We start from the raw sequence: 23,489 nt of genomic DNA on the forward strand, positions 1-23,489 counted from the left end.
GACCACACTCTTTCTGACTTCAGTAATGAAAGGCCTTCCTATTTTCTCACTTGTCTAGGATTTCTTTAATAAAAAGTCCCTTCAACCAATACCGCTTCCCGCCTCTGATTTACTGTGAAGAAATCCTCCCCAACTATTGCCGCATCCCGCCCCCGACCTTTTTATATGAAAGAATTCCCTTTACCAACACTCGCTTTGTTCCTTCACCTGCCGCTCCCCTCGCGGAGACATGGAACCGAGGTTAGAAGAACTCCACAATCACTTCGTGGCCAGGCCACGTCTCACACACACACCACTCACACTCTCACACGTGTGTACCCGTTCTTAGCCCACCTAACCAAGCGATACTTACAGCCTCCTTTTCTCGCCTGGGTCTCTGTGCACGAGTTATTACAGGTGAATTTCACTGCAGCTTTATCCGGGAGCTCACAGTTCCTTTGCTCACAATTTACCTCGAGGATCTCCTTCTCCCTGAAAGATTCCCCAGTCACTCAGGGCCACCTGAGGCAAAAGCCTGCAAGGTGGGGCACCTCCCCGAGATCAGGGGCCTCCCTCAATGGATTGGAGGTGCCCGCATTCTCCACCAAATTGTTAAAAATAAGACGCTTGACACGGCCAATATATCAAGCAGCAATTTAATAATTAATTAATTATCATGATAAAGTGTGAGCAAAAGGCAGCGCTGGGTACAGTGGTAGGGGTTTTCCCTTCCAACTGCACACCCATTGCTGGGCTTGCTGGTATTTTATTTGCTATATTCATACATATTCATAAACTTTCTCAGCAGTTTCCATTTCTAGTTTTAACGTCACAATTCAATACCTAACAGCCATAAATCTATAGATTGTCCTGTATAATTCTATAGACCATTGTGATCTATTCCGATATTTCAATACTCCAGGATGTACTTCCAGGATATGTTTTTCCAGGTGGTGGGATCTGGCTTCCAGATGTGGGGGTCCCATCTCTATTTTCAAGTCCTTCAATCTCTTTTGTTTTTTCCCCGGTAGCTTCAGTCAGTGTCTCGGCTGCCTTTGTTGGTCTTAGTTAGGGGTGCACTTACGTACCCCCCTGTCTAAGCAACTCCGGCAAAGCTCCCGGGCCCAGGCAACACTTAGCAAGCTTAGTTATAGTGATATTCAGCTCTTAGCAGTGATCAGCTCTTTAGCAGTGATTCTCAGCTCATAAGCTTGCTAAGGTGCCTTGGCAGACGCAGGGAGAGAGAGGAGAAGCGCCGTATGAAGTTCTACAGATGAATCTTTATTAGCTTCTTCCGTGAAGGGTTCCAGGGACAGCGGCTTCTGCTGAGCTGGGGGAAAGTGGGGTTTTTATAGGGTACAGAGGTTTTGAAAAGGTGTCCAATGGTATGGTTCGGGGTACAAAGTGACCTATTGTCTTACAGGGAGATAAGCGAGGGTCCAAGCGCGGGAGAAGGGTTATTTTGGCCTAGTCACCATGACTAGGCATTTCTGCCCTTAAGCAACTGACCGCCACGGAAGCCTACCAGGCTTCCCGGCTGCAACAAATCTCCAATAGTGATGTCCAGTTTCTCTCTCCAGGAGCCATAAATCAGTGAGCTGAAGTCATATCTTCATGTCCAGGATGTTTTCCCAGCTTGTGTGAAGCCTGAGCCCCCTCCTTATTTCCTTCTTTTGTCTAAAAAAAACCTTTTTGCACTCTAAAACTACAGTTTAAAATTCTTTAATACAAAGCAAGCTTCTAAAGTTATAATTAAAGGACACTTATTGCAGAATAGCTTGAGACTTAGATAGATAGATAATTGCAAGCAAAAGATTTATTCAAAAACTTCCTTCTATGCTTTCCTCAGCTGTTTATTAGAACTCATCTTTATAACTGTCTCATTGCTGTGTTCCACAACTACAATTACACAGATTTTCTCCATTTCCCTGACACGAAACATAACTTTGTATTTCACAATCTCTCCACTTTGGGGTCCCGGAGGCCCCCCTGTCTGTGCTGCCCAGGGTCAAGTTTGTATTGGTGTTGGCCCTCTCTGGGCTGCTGTGGCTCCTGAGAATCCACGAGGTTCCCCTTCTCTGGGCTCACCACTTGGGGATCACAGGTGTCCCTGGGCTCAGCACTATCCAGGGTCCCTCTTTCAGAGTCCTGGGGTATCCATGGGTCCCCCTTGTCCTTGCTCCCAACCTGTCCAGGCTTCTGGAACACCCCCAGCTCTCGCACTGCCCGTTTCTGCTCCCCCCATTCCCGGGTTTGCCTCCCAGTGCTGCTGGTACCGGGCAATCCCCACGTGTCTCTGGGCTGACAATGCAGCCCCTGAGCCGGGCAGAGCAAGCCCCACCACGGGGGGACCCTGCATGCCCCGCTCCCTGGGCAGCCGCGCCCAGCCCCGGGCACAGAGCTCCGCCAGCCCCCGCCGCCCCCTCCCCAGGGCCCCGGGGACCCCCGCAGCCGGGGCCGGGTCTGAGCGAGGCGGCCCCCGAGCCCGGCTGCGTGGCCAGGGGGGCACGGGGAGCCCGGGGCCTCTGTGCCATCGCTTCCCCCGCTCTCCCTCAGCCTTTGCCCGGCCCAGCCCGGCCCCCCGAGCCCCAACAGGCCCCGCACGGCCACGGCCGGGCCGCTCCGCTCCCCTGCGAGCCCGGCCACACGGACCCACCTGCGCCGGGGCCCACGGGCCACCGAGAGCTCCCCGGGCCGCCCGGGCCTGGGCCCCGAGCACAGAGCTCTGCCCGGGGGGCTCCCGGCCCAAGGCGGCGGCTCCGGGCCCGGGCGGCCGCTCCCGGCTCCCACAGCCCGCCCGGGGCCGCCCCGCCCGTGCCGGGGCTGCGCCAGCGCTCCCCGCACCCAAGGGGGTTCAAACTGCCGGGGGCATCTCACAAAAAAACATTGCCCGTATCCCCTCCCAAAACAATAAAATCCCAACCAGCCATCAACCCCCACAAAAAATAATCCACAAACAAACCCACAAACTAACCCCTTCCACCCTGCCCTCCGGCGCCTTCGCAGGGACCCCGACCCCGCGGGAATGCCCCCGGGCCGGGACAAAAAGCTGCTCCCCTGGAGGCGCTTTGAACACCCACCCGCGGCCCGGCCCTGGCACACGGCTCCCGGCAGCTGCCCCGCTGTCCCAGCCGGGCCTTTGCAGCAGGGAGGCTCTGCGGAACCCCCGGGCTGTGCCCCCTCCCAGGCCCTGCCCGCCCCGGGGCTGACCTTCAGCCCGGGCTCTCTCGCTGTCCCGGCTCCTGCAGAGTCCCCGCTCGCAGCTCCTTGGGCCCCTGGGCTCTCCTCTGGGGGTTGGGGAACAGCCGGCAATGCAACCTTGTTCTGTAAAGGAATCATTTTGGTGCTCTCTAGAAAGGCCAAAACTGAAACTTTGTTCCTTTTGCCTGGTGCAGAGACCATCAGGGCATTTTCTGCACAGAGTTCTAGCCCCCAGCTTTTGTTGAAGGAGCTGCCTACCAATGTCACGCTGCCAGGAGCCTGTCCTTGCTGTCACCTGCTGTGGCTGGGCATGAACAGAGCTCCTGCACTTGCATTTCCAGCTGCTGTGCAACCAAAGCTGAGGGATCTGGAGCTGCCTGAATGCAAAAACTGCAATATGAGCCACTCTCAAGGGGGAAATCTCCCCCTGCTGTGCCAGCCCATGGCAATGCTGCCATTCTCTGCTGTTGCTGGGGCACTCTTGGGTCTGGCTGAGCAGGAAAGGTGACCCTGAGCCAGGAGATTTCTTTGGCTGCAGCAAAGCCTTGGAACGCAAAGACCTTCCTGATGCTGTGCCCTGAGCCAGGATGGAATGAGCCACCAGAGCTGAGCCTAAATTTCTTACCGAATTCACAGAGTGACTGGGTAGGATGAGACCTTCAAGAGCATCAAATCCAACCCATGCCCCAAACACCTCAGCTTAACCTGGGTTAGTGCCCTGAGTGCCTCATCCAATCTTTTTTTAAACACATCCAGGGATGGTGACTCCACCACCTCCTCAGGCAGACCATTCCAATACTTTATCACTCTCTCTGTGAAAAACTTCTTCCTAATATCCATCCTGTATTTCCCTTGGGGCAGCTGAAGACTGTGTCCTTTTGTTGTGTCAGCTGCTGTCTGGAGAAAGAGACCAAACCCCACCTGACTACAGCTACCCTTCAGGGAATTGTAGAGAGCGATTAGGTCACCTCTGAGTCTCCTTTTCTCCAGGCGAAACAACCACAGCTCCCTCAGCCGTTCTTAACAGGGTTTTTGTTCCAAGCCCCTCACCAGCCTTGTTGCCCTCTCCTGGATGTGCTCAAGCATCTCAATGTCCTTCCTAAATTGGGGGCCCAGAACTGGACACGGCACTCGAGGTGCGGCCTCACCAGTGCCGAATACAGGAGAAGAAACACTGCCCTGCTCCTGCTGGCCACGCCATTCCTGATCCAGGCCAGGAGCCATTGGCCTTCTTGCCCACCTGCCCACACTGCTGCCTCATGTCCAGCCTGCTGTCCAGCAGTGCCCCAGGTCCCCTTCCCTGGCTGCTGTCCAGCCACTCTCTTGCCAGCCTAGAGTGCTGCAGGAAGTTTTTGTGGCCAAAATGCAGGACTCAGCACTTGCACTTATTAAACTTCATCCTATTGGACTCTGCCCATCTATCCAGTCATTCCAGGTCTTTCTGCAGAGCCCTCCTACCCTCCAACAGATGGACACACGGTCCAAGCTTAGTGTCAGCTGCAAATTTACTAATGAAAGACTCAATCCCCTCATCCATGTCGTCAATAAAAATATTGAACAGAACTGGCCCCAGCACAGACCCCAGGGGAACACCACTGGTGCCACCAGCTGGATGCAGAACCTTCACCACCACTCTCTAGGCCCAGCCATGCAGGCAGTTCTTAACCCAGCACAGAGTGCTCCTGTCCAAGCTGTGGGCTGCCAGCTTTTCCAGGAGTGTGCTGTGGGAGACAGTGTCCAAGGCCTTGCTGAAATCCAGGTACACAACATCCACTGCCTTTCCCGCACCCACCTGGCGGGTCACCTGGTCATAAACGGAGACCAGGTTGGTCAAACACGACCTTCTGTTCTTAAACCCGTGCTGGCCGGGTCTGATAGCCTGGCCATCCTGTAGGTGCTGTGTGATGACACTCAGTATAAGCTGCTGCAGTGCCCTACTGGGTACTGAGTTCAGGCTGACTTGAGTTGTGGGATAAGGATTTACAATTCAAACTGTAAAGCAGGTATGTTTTATTTCCATCTGGGACACAAGGGGGATTTCCCACCATACCTGCGTACCTGGTTGAGACAGGTTTAAGGTTTAAATACACTCAGATCCCACAAAACAACCCCTCCCTCCCCGCCCATTCTCTGCCCACTCTCCGCCTCCTTGCACTTCCTATTATAATTAGCCTTCTCTGGTGCCACATCTCCTGGTGGTTGCAGGCTGGGGTCTTCTGATGAAGTAAGAGGTCTTCCTCAGTTGTTCACTGTTTGACCTCTGCCTCTGGGCAGGTGCAGTGAAGGTTTGGCTAACTCCCAGGTCACTTTGTCCTGGCCAAAACCACGAGCCTGGTTCTTTCTGATTTCTTAAGCCACAGGTTCTGCTTTATGGGGTTTTCACTATACCTAAGTCTTGCTTTACTGAGTTTTCACAATATACACAATATACATCTTATCTCTGTGGCCTTTACCTAGCAACTAAATCCTCATGTGTTCTGCTACAAGTTGTTTTTCTGCTTTTACAGGATTGCTAAATAAGCTGTATATTTCTGCTTCCCCTCCATCTGATTAAGCACATTAAATGCTTCTAAAATTCTGAATTTTAGATATGTTTCCCATATCAAACTGGCCTATAATTACCAGGATCCTCCTTTCTACCCTTATGGTGTAGGGGTCACACAACACATTGGCCCACCTCCAGTCCTCTGGAACCTCACCAGTGAGCCAGGACTGTTGGGAAATGATGGAGAGTGGCTTCACAAGCTCATCTGCCAGCTCCCTCAACACCCTGGGCTGGATCCCATCTGGGCCCATGGATTTTGAACATCCAAGTGGCTCAGCAGTTCTCTGACTGCCTCCTCCTGGATAACAGGGGCACCATTCTGCTCCCTGACACCATCTACCAGCCCAGGAGGGCAGCTGTCCTGAGGACAAGCCGTCTTCCCACTAAAGACTGAGCCAAAGAAGGCGTTAAGCACTTTTGTCTTCTCCTCATCTGCAGTTCCTAAGTTCCCTCCCACATCCAGTAGAGAACAAAGGTTGGTCCTACCCTTCCTTTTGCCATTAATTTATTTGTAAAAACATATTTTATTATCCTTTACAAAAGGTGCCAAAATGACTTCAAGCTGAGCTTTGGCCTCCCTAATATTTTTTTTCCTACATGTTCCCTTAAATACTTCCTGAGAGACCTGACCCTCCTTCCAAAAATGATACATCCTCTTTTTATTCCTAAGTTCCTCTGAAATCTCCTTGCCCATCCAGGCTGGACGTTTGCCTTGTCAGCTCATCTTTCAGCACACAGGGACAGTCTGTTCCTGTGCCCTCAAGATCTCTGCATTGAAGCACACCCACCTTTCCTGGACTCCTCTGTTTTTAAGGGTTCCTTCCCAAGGAACTCTCTGAATAAGTCTCCTAAAACGGCCAAAGTCTCCCCTCCAGAAGTCCAATGTAAAAATCTTTTTGATGTCCCTCCTGAATTCACCACATATTGAGAACTCTGTAATTTCATCATCCCTGTGCCCCAAGCAGCCTCCAAGCACCACATCTCCCACCAGCCTTTCTCTATTTGCAAACAACAGGTCAAACATAGTCCCTACCCTGCTGGCCTCACTCATCCACTGTCACAAAAAGTTCTCCTCCATCCACTCCAAAACCTTCCTGCACTGCCTCTTTGCCGCTGTACTGAGTTCCCAGCAGATGTCTGGTAGGTTAAAGTCACCTACGAGAACAAGGGCTGGTGATCCTGAAACATTCTCCAGCTTCTTAGAGAAGAAGTTGTCCACCTCTTCTTCCTGTTTGGGTGGACGATAACAGACTCCCAGTAGGTACCCCTGGGAGCCCGTCCTGTTTGCTTCGGGTAGAACAGGAACAATGAAAACCTTCCCAATGGCACAACTCCCCAGCCCACATGGGGAAAGGAAAGAAAAAGTTGTAAAGTTCTCAAAACCTTTCTCCTGCTTTGCTGCAAGACTCCTGCTTCACACATGTTGTGGAAAGTCAAGAGAAGCTGCATGGGTGGGATATCTTGTGACAGATGGTGCAACTCGTTCTCCAGGAAAGGTTCTTGGAAAGAGCAGACAGGACTGTGGAGAAGATTCTGGGAAAGCTGAAATAGCTTTTCGGAAATGAAATGAAAGTGGAAAGAAACAACCCAAGATATTTTCCTCTGTTTATTTCTCTGTCCCACTTTCCATCTTAAACTACTTCTTCATCTCATTAATTCTAAATGGGTCTCACCTCTGACATCCAAGACTTGGCAAGATTTAGACACTGTAAAATACCATGAGCTACATCCAGTTTGCCTTCCCGTTTTTCTTGGAAAGCAATGCCGGAGACACAAGTGCAGTGCTTGGGTCAGGTTCAAATTCTGCATTCAGGGAATGTGCTGTGACAGTGTCTGACCCTCAGCAGGGACAATGCACAGCAACAGCCAAGGGGATTCCTCTGTCACTGTGCAGGAGTCAAGACTGGGCCCTGACTGAAAACGGCGAAGTTCCCGTGTTTGGACAGGCTCAGGGGCTGCCCCGGGGAGTGCAGGGCTCGGTGCGAGGCAGAGGGGGCAACGGAAAAAACTGACCAGGGGACAAACGGCCCTGGAGCTTCAGTTGCAGCAGCAGAGCGGCAGCAGCGGCAGCAGCAGAGAAGAAAAAAGCGGCTTTGTTGACCAACCCGTGCTTCCCCTCTCCCTCTCCCACAGTCCCGCAGCCTCTCCCTTTCCCAGTGTCCCCCTCCCAACCCAGTCTCCCTCTCCCCTGCCGGGCCGGGCCATGCCTCGGGCCCACCCCCGGCCCCGGGCGGGGCTGCCCCGTCCCTGCCCCCGGGCGTCCCGCCGCGGTCTCGCCTTCGCCCGGCTCTGGCAGTGCTGGCGATGGCGCTGCTGGGCGGGCATCAGTGCCTGGGGCTGGGGCAGCATTGCTGGCCTTTGGCTGCGCCTTTACCGAGCCCAGCCCAGGCCCCGGCCCCAGCCCCGGCTCGAGCCTCGGCCCCGTCCCCTGCCCCAGCCCCGGCCCCGGCCCCGGCCCCGGCCCCAGCCCCGGCCCCGGCTCGAGCCTCGGCCCCAGCCCCGGCCCCAGCCCCGGCCCCGGCCCCGGCCCCGGCCCCGGCCCCGTCCCCGGCCCCGGCCCCGGCCCCGGCCCCGGCCCCGGCCCCGGCCCCGGCCCCGGCCCCGGCTCGTCCCTGGGCCCGCAGAGGACACAGGCGGCGCGGCCGCTCCCGCCGCCTCCACTGCGGCTTCCCCAGCCCAAGCTCCTCCGCTTGGCAGCACGGCCGCTGGCCCTGAGCCGCTGCTGTCCCGTTGCCAGGAGCAAATGCCTGGGGATGCCCAGCCCGGGCCGCTCGAGGGGCGCTCGGGGGCCGTTCCTGGCCCCGGGCCGAGCGCTGACAGCCGCGTCTCGCCGGCAGGGAAGGCGCAGCAGGCCCTCCAGGAGCAGTACCGCCTGGGTTCGCTGCTGGGCCACGGCGGCTTCGGCAGCGTCTGGGCGGCCACACGGCTCTCAGACCGTGCCCCGGTGAGCGGCAGGGCCGGTGATGGGTGCACAAGGAAGGGGCGCAGGAGGAGGAGGAGGGCGAAGGAGAAGGAGGCTGGGGCTGGGCAGGGCAGGCAGTGAGCTCAGCCTGCTGCTCCCCTTGGCTTGCAGGTGGCCATCAAAAGGGTGCCACGGAACCGTGTCCGGCATTGGGGTGAGCTGGTGAGTGAGCGGGGCCAGCAGGAGAAGCTGGGCCATGCCGGGCAGGGTGGAAGCCGCCAGGACGCCTGGAGGGAGAGCGGGCGTGGGGCCAGCAAAGGGTGCAGAGCATCCCGGGCTGGCTGAGGGGTCCCTGACCCCTGGCACGGCCTCAGCCTCACTGACAACATTGTGCTCCTCCCACAGCCCAACGGCACCAGCGCACCACTGGAGATCGTGCTGCTGCACAAGGTCTCCACTGGCTTCCCTGGTGTCGTCCAGCTGCTGGAGTGGCTGGAGCTCCCCAAAGACATCATTATCATCATGGAGCGCCCGGAGCGTTCTCAGGACCTCCAGCATTTCATTCGGGCACGGCGGTTCCTGTGCGAGGAGGTGGCGCGGGAGCTGTTCCGCCAGGTGCTGGAGGCCGTGCGGCACTGCACCAGCTGCGGGGTCCTGCACCGCGACCTCAAGCCAGGGAACATCCTGCTTGACCTGGCCACCGGGCAGGCCAAATTGATCGATTTTGGCTGTGGCACCTACCTACAAGACACAGCCTATACTCACTTTGCAGGTGAGCCCTCGCAGGGGTGTGCTCCCCATTCCAGACATCTCCTGGCCCAACATCTCACAGCCCAGCCTGGGTGTGGCTCTGGGGATTCTCCCTTTCCCTGCCACTCATGGCACTGAGTCTTCAGCCCAGTTGCTTTTGAACACAAGTGGGTGGGGGGACCAGCTTCCAGCCCTGCTGGCAGCCTTTGCCAGCCACTCTGCCTGGGACTGGGGCTGGGGCTGGGGCAGCCAGCCCAACAGAAGCACCCGTGGGTGGGGGTGGCTGAGAGGGGAGCCAGAACATGTGCACCAGCCAGTTTGGTGTGCAGGTGAGAAAGGGCTTGGACTGCCGTGATTGCCTGGTTTGCTTTGGGTTCATAATGGTTTTTGGGGCAATGCAGGCAGGGACGAGTAAGGCATGGTTTTTCCCCAGCACTGAGTGGGTTTTGCTTGTCATGGTTGGGCCTTGCCAGGGCTTCCACTGCCACCTTCCGACACCAGTGGCTTCTTTTCCAACCCTAAGTTTGTACACAAGTCCCAGGTGCTGGCCAGAGGGCAGCAGGTCACACCACGTCCCACTGGGGCAGCCCCTGCATGCCCAGGGATGCTGGGGCCAGGCTCTGGGAGCAGCAGCATCCCCCTGATGAACTCCATCTGTATTCCATAGGAACACCGTCATACAGCCCCCCGGAATGGAACCAGTTTGGCTGGTACTATGGACAGCCAGCTACCGTCTGGTCCCTGGGCATCCTGCTGCACCAGATGGTGTGTGGGGAGCACCCTTTCAGGAGGGGCCACAAGATCAGCTGGGACCATCAGCTCTCGCTGCCACCACGGCTCTCTCAAGGTGAATCCTCATGTCTGGGCATGGGGGGAATGCCAGTGCTGGGAGACAGCAGTGGGCTGTGGCAGCTGCTGAGGAGGTGGCACGTGTCCTGCTGTCCTGCTTTCCTCCAAAACAGGGAATTCCTGGGAAAGTTTAGGCCCAGCTCTGAGCAAATGCAGCATGGCCTGAGAATGGGAACAGTGGGGCAGACAGGAGCCTTCTCCAACTGACCGGCGGTTTCTGGTTTCTCTCGCCAGAGTGCCAAGATGTCATCCGGCAGTGTTTATCCATGCTGGATGTGGACCGGCCTTCAGTAGAAGACCTGTTGTGTCATCCCTGGATGCAGGATAGTCATCTGCCATAGAAGAAGGGAGAGAGCCACAGAAACAGCGATGCAGGGCCCTGGTAAGTTCCAGCTCCACACATGCCTTGGCAATCAGAAGCAAAGGACCCAGACTTTTTTGTCCTGCCTGTGTCACTGCACAGGGGTCATCAGATGGGAAGACACAGCCCCTGTGCTGGAGCTGAGCTGCTCTGCCCAGCACTGCTGGCTGCCATCCCAGCTGCTTTGGCTTGTCCTGGGTCACTGCCAGCTGGGGCCCTGGGCAGAACACTGACAGCCTGGTCTCACTCCCAGGGAAAGAGAAGCAGCCCCTGGAGAAGCTGTGCCAGGTGGGGCTGCTGCTGCTGGAGACAGCCAGGACAACATCAAGGATGAAAACCTCTTCCTCGACCAGGCCACCACAAAGCTGAAGATGATGGACTTTGATTCTGGCACCTTCTTCAAAGCCAGGCTCCACAGTGAATTTGCAGATGAGTGCACACACAGGGGGATGCTCCCAGATTTGGGCATTGCACAGGCTGGCCGGGAAACAAAGGTTCCCCCTTTTTCTGGGGTGGGAGCAACTGATTTTTCAGTGGGCGCCAAGCTGTATTTTGGCAGGGCTGGGGGGCATGAGCTGGGGTGGGTGTGAAATGGGTGTGGGGTCCTGGCCCTGCCAACAGCCCCCAGTATCCACTGTGCCATTTCGCTCATTTTCCCTTTTTGTCTGTAGTCTATTTTCGTTAATTTGCTGTTTGTTTCTCTAAAGGAAGCGTTCTAGGTGTTGTCCAGTCTGGATGGGGAAGTGCTTGGGACCAGCCGTGCCGTGGATGGGCCGTGCCCTTGGAGAAGGCTGAGGACATCGTTTGGGAGCAGCTTTTCTTCCAGCGGTGGATGGCGTCAGGTGGGTCCCGTCTTCTTGGCCTGGGTGGGATCAGAGCTTTTGGGAGAAGGCAGCCAGCACAGGAGCATCCTGCTGTGGGCAGCTGCTGAGGAGGTGGATGTGCCACGGCTGGCTGCAGGCTGGGCACATGTCCTGCCCTCCTGCTCTGCTGCCAAGGGCAGCAATGATGGGCAGCTCTGGGCAGTGCTCTGGGCACGGCCAGCATGGCCTGGGCACGGTGGGCACTGGGACAAGGGGGACAGGAACCTTCAGCTTACGGGCGGGTTCTGATTTCTCTCCTTGCAGCCAGGCTCTGCGGATGCTAAGGCTGCTCTGGGCTCTGCCAGGGCTCTGCTGGAGCTCAGCCCCAGGCCAGAATCAGCCAAAGAAGAAATGGTGTGACCTGCAGCAGAGACTTGCTTGAGCACTTGGGCAATGCAGCTTGCAGAGTGTACATCTCCGAGGGAAAACATCACACCCTCCAAAATTAAACTTGATCAAGAACTTCTGAAATGCAATCAATCTGGGATGACCCCAAATGACATTTATCAACTTGCCCAAGGTGTAGCTCAGCCCTTCCCTGAAGATTTCTCTCCCCCACCTACTTTTAAATTTCACAACTGCTCCCTCCTTTCCCCCAGTGAGTTCCCAGCCCATCACAGTCTCCGTCACACTGTTGCCTTCCTTGATGGCCTTCACCACAAGGAAGACCAAACCCCAGGTTTAGGGCCTCATCCTGTCACTGGCTGAAGAGCAGCAATATCTCCGCGGTCCCGTGGCATTTTAGTGTCAGTGAGAGCTGCTGTCCAGCCCTCAGCTCTCCTCAGTGCTCAGTTCCCACTCCCTTTTCCTTGTCCTTTCAGCAGGATGAGCTCTGTGAATCCCCTTGAGCCTCCTCACTCTCCCAGCCCACCCACCCGCCTCACTAAGGTTAAGCTGAAGCTTCTTTGTCTCCTCTGGCACACCAGTGCAGTCCCCTCTGCAGGGAGCCCCAGCCCCAGGGCACAGCACACAGCAGTGCAGTGCGGGCTGGAGCAGCTGCCCTGCACCCCTGGCTTGGCTGTTTGTGGCAAGGAAATGCTCCCTGTTTGCAGCTCTCCCTGCAGGATGGCCCCAGGGCAGAGCCCAGCCGGGCTCCCACTGCATCCCCTGAAGCCTGGGGCAGGCAGTGGTGACAGGGCTGAGGTTCATGGGCTGTCTCTGGGAGCCTCGCCTGAAAAGACACACAGAGCCACGAATCTGGGGAGATCAGAGCAGCAGGGAGAATCTCCTGCTTTGTTTATTACTTCCTATTGTATACTTTTAGCAAGGTGCCCATGGATTGGAGAGTGGCATTCCCCCTGCTCAACCACATTGGTCAGAGGGACTGTCATTCAACCTCCCCTTCTCTTGGACAAGGCATTCAAAACAATAGCAATATTTACAAAACACAATCTCCTTGTTTACGTGAACGAGCGCGAGAAGGTGCACACTTCTACTTTAGTATGAACGCTCAGAATACTGGGAGAATCTCATGGTGACAATGGGGAGCACCCAGAGCTGTGCCTTGCAGTCAGTGTTTGCAAGGGTTGTGTTCTCATCTCCTGCAGCCTGTGGAGAAAACAAACTGTGCTGCCAGGCCAGCAGTGCTCCTGTGGGCAGGGACAAGGCTGAAGGGCTTTCCCATTGCAGAGGAGGTGGCACTGAGCCTTGTCAGGGCCTGGCAGGGCTGGAGCCGGGTCTGGCCTGCTGTGCAGGACTCGCTGCCACCAACCGGCCCCACCCGCTGTGCTGCGTCCTCCAGGGACAGAGGGGTCTGTGTGTGCCAGGGGCTCTGGGATGTCTCTGCCTGCATGGTCAGAAGGGTCTGTGTGTGCCAGGGGCTCTGGGATGTCTCTGCCTGCATGGTCAGAAGGGTCTGTGTGTGCCAGGGGCTCTGGGATGTCTCTGTGTGCATGGACAGAAGGGTCTGTGTGTGCCAGGGGCTCTGGGATGTCTCTGTCTGCATGGAGAGAAGGGTCTGTGTGTGCCAGGGGCTCTGGGGTGTCTCTGTACCCATGGACAGAAGGGTCTGTGTGTGCCAGGGGCTCTGGGATGTGTCTGTACCCATGGACAGAAGGGTCTGTGTGTGCCAGGGGCTCTGGGATGTGTCTGTACCCATGGACAGAAGGGTCTGTGTGTGCCAGGGGCTCTGGGATGTCTCTGTGTGCATGGACAGAAGGGTCTGTGTGTGCCAGGGGCTCTGGGATGTCTCTGCCTGCATGGACAGAAGGGTCTGTGTGTGCCAGGGGCTCTGGGATGTGTCTGTACCCATGGACAGAAGGGTCTGTGTGTGCCAGGGGCTCTGGGATGTCTCTGTGTGCATGGACAGAAGGGTCTGTGTGTGCCAGGGGCTCTGGGATGTCTCTGTGTGCATGGACAGAAGGGTCTGTGTGTGCCAGGGGCTCTGGGATGTCTCTGTGTGCATGGACAGAAGGGTGTGTGTGTGCCAGGGGCTCTGGGATGTCTCTGTGTGCAGGGACAGAAGGGTCTGTGTGTGCCAGTGTTTCCATAATGTCTTTGTACCCATGGGTATGGAATGAACACAGAGAGTGAAAGTGTCAGTCACGTTGCTTGCACACTCCTTCCTCTTTGCACAAGACACATCCATGCACACCCCCATGTATGGATATACTAAAAGGATAGGGATAGATAGAGATTTCCCACAGAGTTCTAAGTTTGGAATAACTCACTTGTAAGCCAGTGGCCAGGGCAATTTTTCCCAGCTCAGTGTGAGTAGGTGTTCAAGAGCTGGAGGGAGCATCATTCAGAAGCAGTTTCAGGATTTCTAGGCAGGAAGTTACACCATCCGTGTAACTCACTGTATTTATCGGCATGGACTCTGCTGGTGCTTTAGGAATATGGAGCAATTGAGACACGAGACTTGGGAAAATCCCAGCTCTGTGGATTTGTGTCAAGGGGGTAGCAGCAGAAACACTTTGTGTCTGCTTTGGGGGATACAGGGTCCAAGGAGCTGGGGTGGCAGAACGTGACCTGGCATGTTGGCAGGTGAAGTCCTGTTTCATGAAATCCCAGAGTGGAACAGGACAAACCTCCAAGCACCCCCAAGCCCACTGATGAAGTCTTTGTGATGCTGCAAATTCTCAAGGAAAGGCTGCTGCCACACAATCCACTGGGATTTACAACTTTCAGTTGCAACTCTAGGTCGAAGTGTCAAACTGTAATATTTTTTACCCTCAAGATACAGTCATGCACAATCCATAGGCCAGTTTCTTAATGCTTCAACAACAATTTCAAATAACTTAATATTGGAAAGAAAACCCATATACTTTTAAAAAAGGATACTGAGGTCAGTAGGATGGATCCATGCCATCAAAACATTCACAAATTAAGTAATTTAGTTGTCTTTTTAAGAAGATCAGCTACCTCTTAATCTAAAGTTACAGAAGATTTTTCACTCCATGTTTGTTTTTTGTTCTCCCTTTCTTTTTTCCCTGTTTTTTCCTTTTTTCTTTTCCTTGTTAAGCAGATAACACATCCTAAAAGAGGAATGTACAGCAAAATGAGATACATTTTGGATAAACAATGAAAATGTAGGCTCCTCCTCTGTTTGCTTTTGTCTGGAAACCCTGAAGAAAAAGATCTAGCAGAGACCAGCAGAGGTGTAAAGTGGTTGCTTTGGGCTAAACTGGAGTTCAGCACTGGTGACATCCTGATCCAGTCAAGAGTTGCAGAATTCCTTTGCACATCTTGAGCCATGTGTTTGCAGGCACAGCACCTGCAGTGCTGATGCACCAATGCACGTGAATAACTCTGTTATTCCCTCCCAGAATTTGGGCTGTGCCCAAGAACGAGTTGCTCCAGTGCTTTGCTGCTGGTTCCCGTGTGGAGGAGCTCCCTTCCCGCTGGCTGAGCTGCTCAGGCACAGCCCGGCAGCTCCTGGCCCTGCAGGGCTGAGGCTTTTCCCCATTGCTGGGCACAGACTGATGGAGCAGCACTGCTGGACACGGGGACACACAGAGGGAGCAGAAGCAGCTGCCTTTGCCCACCTGCAGCTCCAAGGCCCAAACTCTGAGCAGACAGGGCTGCAGGAGTCTGGCAGGCTCCCTGTTTGCTGTGCTGCCCCACTTGTGCCCAGCCCAGCTCTGCAGGGCAGAGGGAGAACAAGGGGCAGCTCCCTGCCAGCCCCAGCACAGGGACCCCTGCGGCCCCGGGGCTTGGGGCACTGTCAGCACCCGCTGCTGCAGCCACCGCCTCTGCTGGCACTGCCAGCAACAACCAACCTGGGGCTGAGCCCAGGGAGCAGCAGCAGGGCCTGGAGCTGATCCCTCCCTCTGGGCAGGGCTGCACAAATGACCCCCACAGCAGCAGCAGCAGCAGCACATGGAGCTGACTTTGAGCACAGCCCTGCCACTCTTCCCTCTGTGTGCAGGGGTGTCACAGCAGCCTGAGGCACCTGGGAGGCCTCAGGGCCAGCAGGGCCTTGAGATGGCAGCCCTGGGCTCCTGGGGGCTGTGCAAGGAACAGAGGTGGGGACTCCCTCTCCATGTGCAGCTTCCAGATGGAAAAGGCTGCTGTGCCCAGGCAGCTCTAAGGGCAGAGAAATGAGGAGCTCGACCACTGGATCTGTGCCAGTCCCACAGTCCTGGGCAGCAGCCACCGAGCACAGGGGAACAGAGGGCACAGCAAGAGGGACAAAAGCAGGCAAGGTCAGAGCCTGGGAAGAGCCAGAGCTGGGAGCAGGAACAGCTGCTCCATTGCACTCTTGGAGAAAGCTCTGGGCTGGTTCAAAGCCCTGAAAGGTGTGAAGGGTAGAGGGGAGGCCACACCAAACAATGCTCCTGTTTCCATACCCTCCCCTCTCAGTGTCCATGAAGGAATTGCATGAACTCTATTCTTCTCTCCGAGTCATCTTGTTCAGCATGAGCAGCTTAGCACCAGGAGCTGAAGGAGCTGAAGCCTTAGGCCACAAGAGCTGAGCAAGAGGAAACTTTTTGACCAAAGTAATGCTGCTAACATGGCTTGGATGAATCCAGCAGATGGAATCCTGGATTTATGGAATCCTTCATGTTGGGAAAGACCTCTGAGCACATCCAGTTCCGCTGTTCACCAGCACTATCAAGCCCAGCACTAAACCATGTCCCTGAAGTGCCAAGGCCTGGACAACAGGCCTGAGTGAGGCCTGAACAACAGGCCCTGAGCCAAAGGTGACCTCTGGATGAACCTTCCAACCAAAGGTTATCTTTGTATCTGCTCCATAATGAAATATGCATGGTCATTAGTGCTGTGATAAATTGATCCACTCATCACTTAAACATGGATTGACCTTTCTGTAGTTAGAAACCGGACAAGGGCATGAAATCTGACATCTGGCCTTGTCTGGGGCTGTATGGTCAGAGTCAGCTCCCTTGGTTCCTCCTTGAGCCCTGGCCAGGCTTTGGGAGAAACCCAAGAGGAGAATGAAACCAGATGTTCCTGCACTAGAAGTGCTGTCAGTTTGTTTATTCAGCACTGTCAGAGCTGGGCCCTCTCCCAGCCAGGTTGGAGCCTCACCTGTGGCTGGAGGCCCCTGCAGGAATTCCCAGTGTCCGGGAGTGGCTCTGCAGTCCTTGGCTGTGACAGCTCCCACAGCTGATGTGTGGGTCTGGGTGATGGCAAAGTCTGAGGGTGACTGCTGCTGTCTCTTTCGTAATCACTGCAGGCAATCCTTGGTAGTGATGATTGGGTGCATTGCTGAGCTTCTGCTTTTGTGATTCTTTGCAGCTCTGCATTAGAATAAATCACACCATTGCTGAACTTTGTGTCTGTGTCTTTGGTGCTGACCCTGCTCATGGGCAGAACAGACACTGCAGCCCCAGAGAACCAAAGGTGCCTTGTGACACTGCGGGGCCTGGTGTGAGCAAGGGGACCAGAGTGACACTGTGGGGCCACATGGAACCAAGGGGACCAGAGTGACACTGTGGGGCCACATGGAACCAAGGGGACCAGAGTGACACTGTGAGGCCACATGGAACCATGGAGATCATTCTGACACTGGAAAGCCTCTTATAACCAAAGGTCCGTGGTTTCCTCTCCCTGCTCAGCCCCACATAGCAGCCCAGCCCTGTCTGGCCCTGCAGCAGGAACTGCAGGCACTGGAGCTCAGGGACAGCCACTCTGTGTCTGCAGTGCTCAGGAGATGCTCAGCTCAGGCAGCTCCTGCAGCCCCAGGGCCAGCCCTGCTGCCCAGCACAGCAGCAGAGAGTTGGCCCTGGGGCTCCTCAGGCAGCTCCTGCTGCCCCAGGGACAGGGCAGCCTCTTGCCAGGGTTCCTCTGCACACCCACGGGCTCCTGCCCTGCTCCTGGCACATGCCAGCTGCCCCCAGAGCCTTTCCCAGGGGAACAGGTCTGTGCTGGCCTGAGCAGCCATTGCTGCAGCCCCTGCCCTGCTGCCCACAGCCCCGAGCTGGGGCTGCTGCTCTGCCCAATTCAGAGTTCTCAAGAATTAAGCAGAAATACTCAGGTTTCCTCTGGTTTAAATGGGTCTCATCGAGCAACACGATTGAGAAAGTGTCCCCAGGTTCCAGTCAGAGCAGAACACTGCAGGCAGTGTTGAAAGGTGGGGACAAACAAGGCAAAGGTGTCTCTGATGCTGAGCAAACCTGGATGTGTTTCAGGAAGGCCAAGAGCCAAGGCCTGAGCCCCAGCCCCTGGCAAGGCAGATCCTGTCCCTCTCTCCTTGCTCAGGGCTCTTCCCGGGCCACTGGGATGTGGGGATGTGCAATGCCAAGGGCAGCACCATGGGGCGGCCCCTGCCAGGCTGCTGAGCAGGGACAAGGAGGCAATGAGGCCCCAGGCCTGCAAGGGTCACTTGTCTCCTCTGATGCCTCAGGCCCAGGGCCAGCAGCCATGGCCCAAGGGCTGCAGGAGTTGGCTGTGTCAGGGCCTTTCAGCTGCTGCCCATGCCTGTGCCCTGTGCAGCCCAGGCTGTCCTACGGTGTCCGTGCCCTGCGCCTCTGTCCCTGCAGGCTGTCCTCATCCCCCGGCTGCCCCACCTGGCTGGTCCCTTCCTTTGCTGACAGCTCTGCGTCCTGCCTGCCTCTGCCTGGGCACACAGAGCCTTGGGCTGCTCCAGACTCCTTCTGGGGGATGTGTTGCACCACAGCCCTGCCCTGGCAGGGAAATTCCTCTCTCCTCATGTCCCTGTTCAATCCAAGTTCTGGCTGAGGGCCGGAGGGAAGGAAAGGATGGCACCACAACTTTCCATGTCCAACCCAGCAGGGATGTGACAGCTCTTTTAACACAATCCCTCCTTGCCAAGGGCACAATGTTCTTTCTGTACTGAGGCTTTCCCTTAGCAAAGTGTTATAAATGGATTATAATTCGTGCTGATGAATATTGTATCTCTATCAATATTTTAGAAAATAGGTGTTATAAAGCAATAAGGGAAATTAGGTTACAAAGCAGTTAGGCCCCTTTGCAGATGTTATACGTTAAAATAGGATGCAGGATGTAGTTTGAGATAAGCAATGTCCCAACATAGAGTTAGCATTGGGGTAGGAATGGAGTTGGCCCAAGGTTCGTTCTTGAGATGAGCAAAGTTGAAACGGCTTCTGAAGTTGTAGCTTTATGTACTGATTGCCAAATTAATTTTTGGAACATAATGCTTACTTACATAACACAACGCTTAATACGCATGCACAACCTGTAAGGTTATTGGAAGGACAACGAGGAATAATGCAAGCCCTCATCTGAAAAAGACCACTAGAATGACAGAAGATCCCCTATCAATAAGGGGAGCATATGCCGATGTAAATTTCAAGAACTGCAAATAGGAGAAGATTTACAGGAAAAAAAATCCATATGCATCAGCCTATCAAACTGAAGATTTGTCTTGCATTATACGTGAGTATGGAAATGGTCCCGCTCCGTACCCTGAACGGTTTTGCTTCTGCCTTATCAGAACCTTAATCTAAATATGCTTCTATTCATTTCAAGATGATTATACTCATCTCAATTAAAAATTGTTGCTAAAATTGAATTTGGATGTTTTTGGGACCTTCATTTATAAAAAAAGGAAAACTCCTGTCTCAGATTCACCTTTCCTGCTCATCCGGACACCTCAAGTTCAACAGCAGAAGAGAATTCCGCAGTTCACATGGGCTGGCACAGGAGGGGAAGATTTTCCCCTCAACAGATACTCCCATTCCAGTTTTTATATTCAAGCATCTCCAGTCCCTCAGTTTTGGTTTCCACATGGAAATGCAAGTCCAGGAGCTCTGCTCGTGCCCAGCCACAGCAGGTGACACAAGGACAGGGCACTGGCAGTGTGACATTTGCAGGGAGCGCCTTCAGTGAGCACTGGGGGCTGGAACTCAGTGCAGAAAACATCCAGGGGCTTCCAAGGCACCAAGGCAAAAGGAACAAAGTTTCAGTTCTGGCTTTGCTAGTGAGGACCAAAAGCTCTACTTTTCACCCCAAGGTTCCATTGCCAGGTGTTCTATAACCCCAGGAGGAGATGCCTGAGGGGCACTGAAATGAGCCCCTCCCTGTGGTGCAGGAGGGTTCAGGGCAGAGGAGGGGCTGCAGGAGCTGGGACACGGCTGAGATGCAGCTGTCCCAGCGGTGCCTCCGGGCTGGCAGGGCCGTGGTCACTCAGGGTCAGTGGCCGGTCAGTTCTGTTGACTGGACACGGGTGTGGATACTTCCCTTGGAGCGTCTCCAGGGATGGAATGTTGGGGCTGTCACTGCTGTGTCACACAGACAGGAACGCTGGGGCTGCCCTGCTCCTGCCCCACCCAACAGGTCTGCCAGCGCCTGGAGGGGACACAAAGGCTGAGCCAAAGGGTGAGAATTGCAGAATGGGCTGAGCTGGGAGGGAGCCACGGGGATCATGGAGTCCAAGCCCTGGCCCTGTCCAGGACAGCCCAACAATCCCAGTCTGTGCATCCCTGGGAGTGGTGTCCAAAGGCTCCTGCAGCTCTGGCAGCTTTGGGGTTGTGAGCATTCCCTGGGGAGCCTGGTCAGTGCCTGAGCCCCTCTGGAGAAGAAGCTTTTGCTGATCTCCAGCCCAACCCTGCCCTGGCCCAGCCCCAGCCGTTGCCTCGGGTGCTGTCCCTGCTCCCCCGTGGCAGAGGTCGGAGCTACCCCCGCGCTGCCCCTTGGGAGGAGCCGCAGCCCCTGGGGAGCTCTGAGTTGCGTCTGCTCTGCTGCAGCTGAACAAATCCAACACCCTCAGAGCTCCAGGGAAAGGTCCTGCCCCTGGCTCAGGGCTTGGCCAGTGCCACTGAGAGAAAATCTACTTCCAACTTTTGCCCCACAACAGGGAGGAGCAGCAATTCTTGAATCAGAGAGTGGGGTGGAATGGCGTGTCATTGGTTGGATGGCACGGCCTGGCACGTCCTGGCTCAGTGGCACTCCCAGAGCCCCTTGGAGATGAGTGTCAGCTCCCACGGGGACAGCACTGGCAGCCGTGGCTTCACCAAATCCTGAGTGGTGCCAGTGGCCACGGTGCTGATGGAGGTGGAGGCCGTGCTGGGCACGGGGCCCCGTCAGCCCCAGATCTGTGGGGCAGGGGCTGCACCCCAACCCCAGGGTCCCCTGGCATGGGGTGACCCCTGTCCTCACCGGAGGGCCCTGCTGGAGGCACAGGCTGGAAACAGCCCTGGCACCCCTGTGGTCATCTCTGAGATGTCAAGGGCCAGGCAGAGCATGGGATGTGGAGGGAGGGGGCTGCAGAGGGGCAGGGCCCTTAGGGTCTCCAAAACCCCCTTGAGCCCTCTCAACTTCAATCCCACTACCTCGGGGGTGCTGAGCGGAGCAGGACCCAGAGAAACCCCAACAGCCTCCCACCTGACTGCCAGGGGCTGGTACCTGGTTGGGAGCAGTGATGGTGCCAGTGAGGAGGGGATCCTCTGATTGGCCATGGGCTCTGGATTCCAGCTCTGGGTTTGTGGTCCTGGCTGTGGATTTGAGGTATCAGCCATGGACTTGAGATCCTGGCTGTGGGCTCAGTGTTCCTTGGCCATCCTCACTGAGCGTCCCAACCCTGCTCTCAGTCCCCAGGCATTCTCTCTGTGTGCCACCTGCTCTTCATCCTGGCCATGAGGATCTGAGCTGCTTCTTTCAGCCCAACCACCTCTGCACACTCGACAAGTCCTGCAGCCACCTGGTGATGTCCAGGATCAGGTACAGCCCCAGCCTGGCTCTGATGGCTGGTTGGGGTTGTGCTCTCTTGGAGATGCAGCACTGAGACCCCTCTGCTGTTCCCATCAGGTTCTTCTTCCCCAGCGGGTGCAGACTGGGACAGTCCCACCATTTCCAGCTGCTGAATGACTGGGCCAGACATATCCTGGACTACCCTGTCATTGATTACCCTTTTTCCCAGGTGAACCCTGCCAGGCTGCCTCCTCCTTCTCCCCTTCCACCTCTTCCTCCTCCTTCTCCACCTGCTCCTCCTCATCCAGAGCCCACCATTGCCTGTGGGACGTGGATCCTCTTACCTGACTCACCTGCAGCTGATCATGGCCATCCCACAGTGGGCACGGGGTACCCCAGATTGCCGAGATGGGCACTGTGTGCCACCCCTGGAACAGCCTGACAGCCCTCAGGACAGCTTGGAACCTGTCAGGGCAGCCTGCTACCCCTAGGGACAGCACAGGATAACTGGGGACAGCCTGGCAGCCACTGGACAGCCTGGCACCCAAGGGGACACTGTGATACCCACAGGGACAGCTCTGCATTGCTGAGATGGCCTGGCAGCCACTGCACAGCCTGACATCCTTGGGGACACCTCGCCACACACCTCTGCCTCCTGTCCCAGGCAGCTCCAAGGTGCTGCTGGTGGCTGTGGCACAGGTCTCACCTTGTGGGGACGTGGGTGGCAGTGATGTCACCCTGGCGGTGTCCCCACAGAAGCTCCAGCACTTGTGGGACATCCTTGACATCGCCGACATCAGCACGGAGCAGGCGGCGAGCCGGGGGCGGCCCCGTGGAGAACCAGCTCAGCACCCTCCCTGTGCTGGGGTGACTTGATGGTGCTTGTATCCCCAATTGTCTGTTCTGTTGGTGCTGTGTATTGAGTTCTGTACCTTTCAGACTGGTTCTGAGAGCCAAGGGGGAGAAAGAAGCAGCGCTGAGTTTGTTTGGAGAAACAGCACTCCCTCCTGCACATTCCAGCTCCTGGACGGTGTTTGTCTGAAGCACGGACAGACTGTGGGACAGAGATTGCCTTTGCTTTCAGTTAGTTTGAGCTAGCTGAGGGAGAGAAGGTCCCTGGACTGTTTTTTCCTTTTTTTCTTGGGACTGTTTAAACTGTCCTGGCCTGAAAACCACTGAGAGACTCTGGGATCTCACACCCGTGTTCCACCAGGGCCTGGACCTGGGCATTTTCCAGCGCCGGTGGAACTGATAAGGGACTGAGTGAGATGAGATACACCCACATCAAGGACTCTCTCAGTGTTACCATCTCTCTTCAGAGCAGCCAGAGGTTTTATTGTTTCATATTATTCATTCTTTATGCTTGTAGCCACTTTGTTTTTTAAAGAAATAGTTTTTTCCACTTTTCTCTAAGAAGACTTTTTTGTCCTGGACCAATCGGAGGAGGGGCCATTTTGGTTTGCTTCTCCAGAGGAACCCCATTCAGAGGTCCCAAATTTGCCCTAAACCAGGAAAAATAATTTCTTTCTGGTGCCCCGCAAGTGGCTTGAGAAAGTGGAAGAAACTTGTACTGATTGCATTTTGTTTGTCCTTTGTGTGGGGATAAAGCAGGCAGTAGCCACATTGCTGCTTGAATTTATAATGTCCCTTGGGGTGGAGTCCTTCCTGTGTTTTGTTCCCTAGGCTTTTTTGTGGTTTTAATACCTTTCTGGTCCCTAGGATTTTTTTCTTATCCAGAACTAGCTCCAGTGTTGTCTCTAACACGGAGCTTTTACAGTAGGAGAGCACAGATTAGGATAGCTGTCCTCCTGGGCTTAGTGATCATGATTCATAGAAAGTTTATAAAGGTACTGGAGTTTGTGCCAGCTATGTTTGGTTTGTGGTTTCTTCATCCTACCCTGCGTCCTAGTTCCAGCACCATGTTTTGGGGATTTATTAGTAATTGCACGCAGTTTGTTAGAGGAG

At 55.4% G+C, this 23,489-nt stretch overlaps 1 protein-coding gene across 1 annotated transcript; it reads left to right on the forward strand.

The window, feature by feature from the left end:
• Positions 1–3,290: 3,290 nt before the first annotated feature.
• On the forward strand, positions 3,291–10,567 carry LOC134562184 (serine/threonine-protein kinase pim-1-like). The gene is made up of 7 exons (XM_063419607.1): positions 3,291–3,305; positions 7,902–8,102; positions 8,235–8,669; positions 8,799–8,849; positions 9,033–9,399; positions 10,045–10,224; positions 10,461–10,567. Exons 1-7 carry the CDS (start codon positions 3,291–3,293, stop codon positions 10,565–10,567), a joined length of 1,356 nt encoding a protein of 451 aa, XP_063275677.1.
• The last annotated feature ends 12,922 nt before the right edge of the window (positions 10,568–23,489 follow it).

Source organism: Prinia subflava, chromosome 26 (genome assembly GCF_021018805.1).
Source record: "Prinia subflava isolate CZ2003 ecotype Zambia chromosome 26, Cam_Psub_1.2, whole genome shotgun sequence".
In the NCBI taxonomy this organism is placed as follows: domain Eukaryota; kingdom Metazoa; phylum Chordata; class Aves; order Passeriformes; family Cisticolidae; genus Prinia; species Prinia subflava.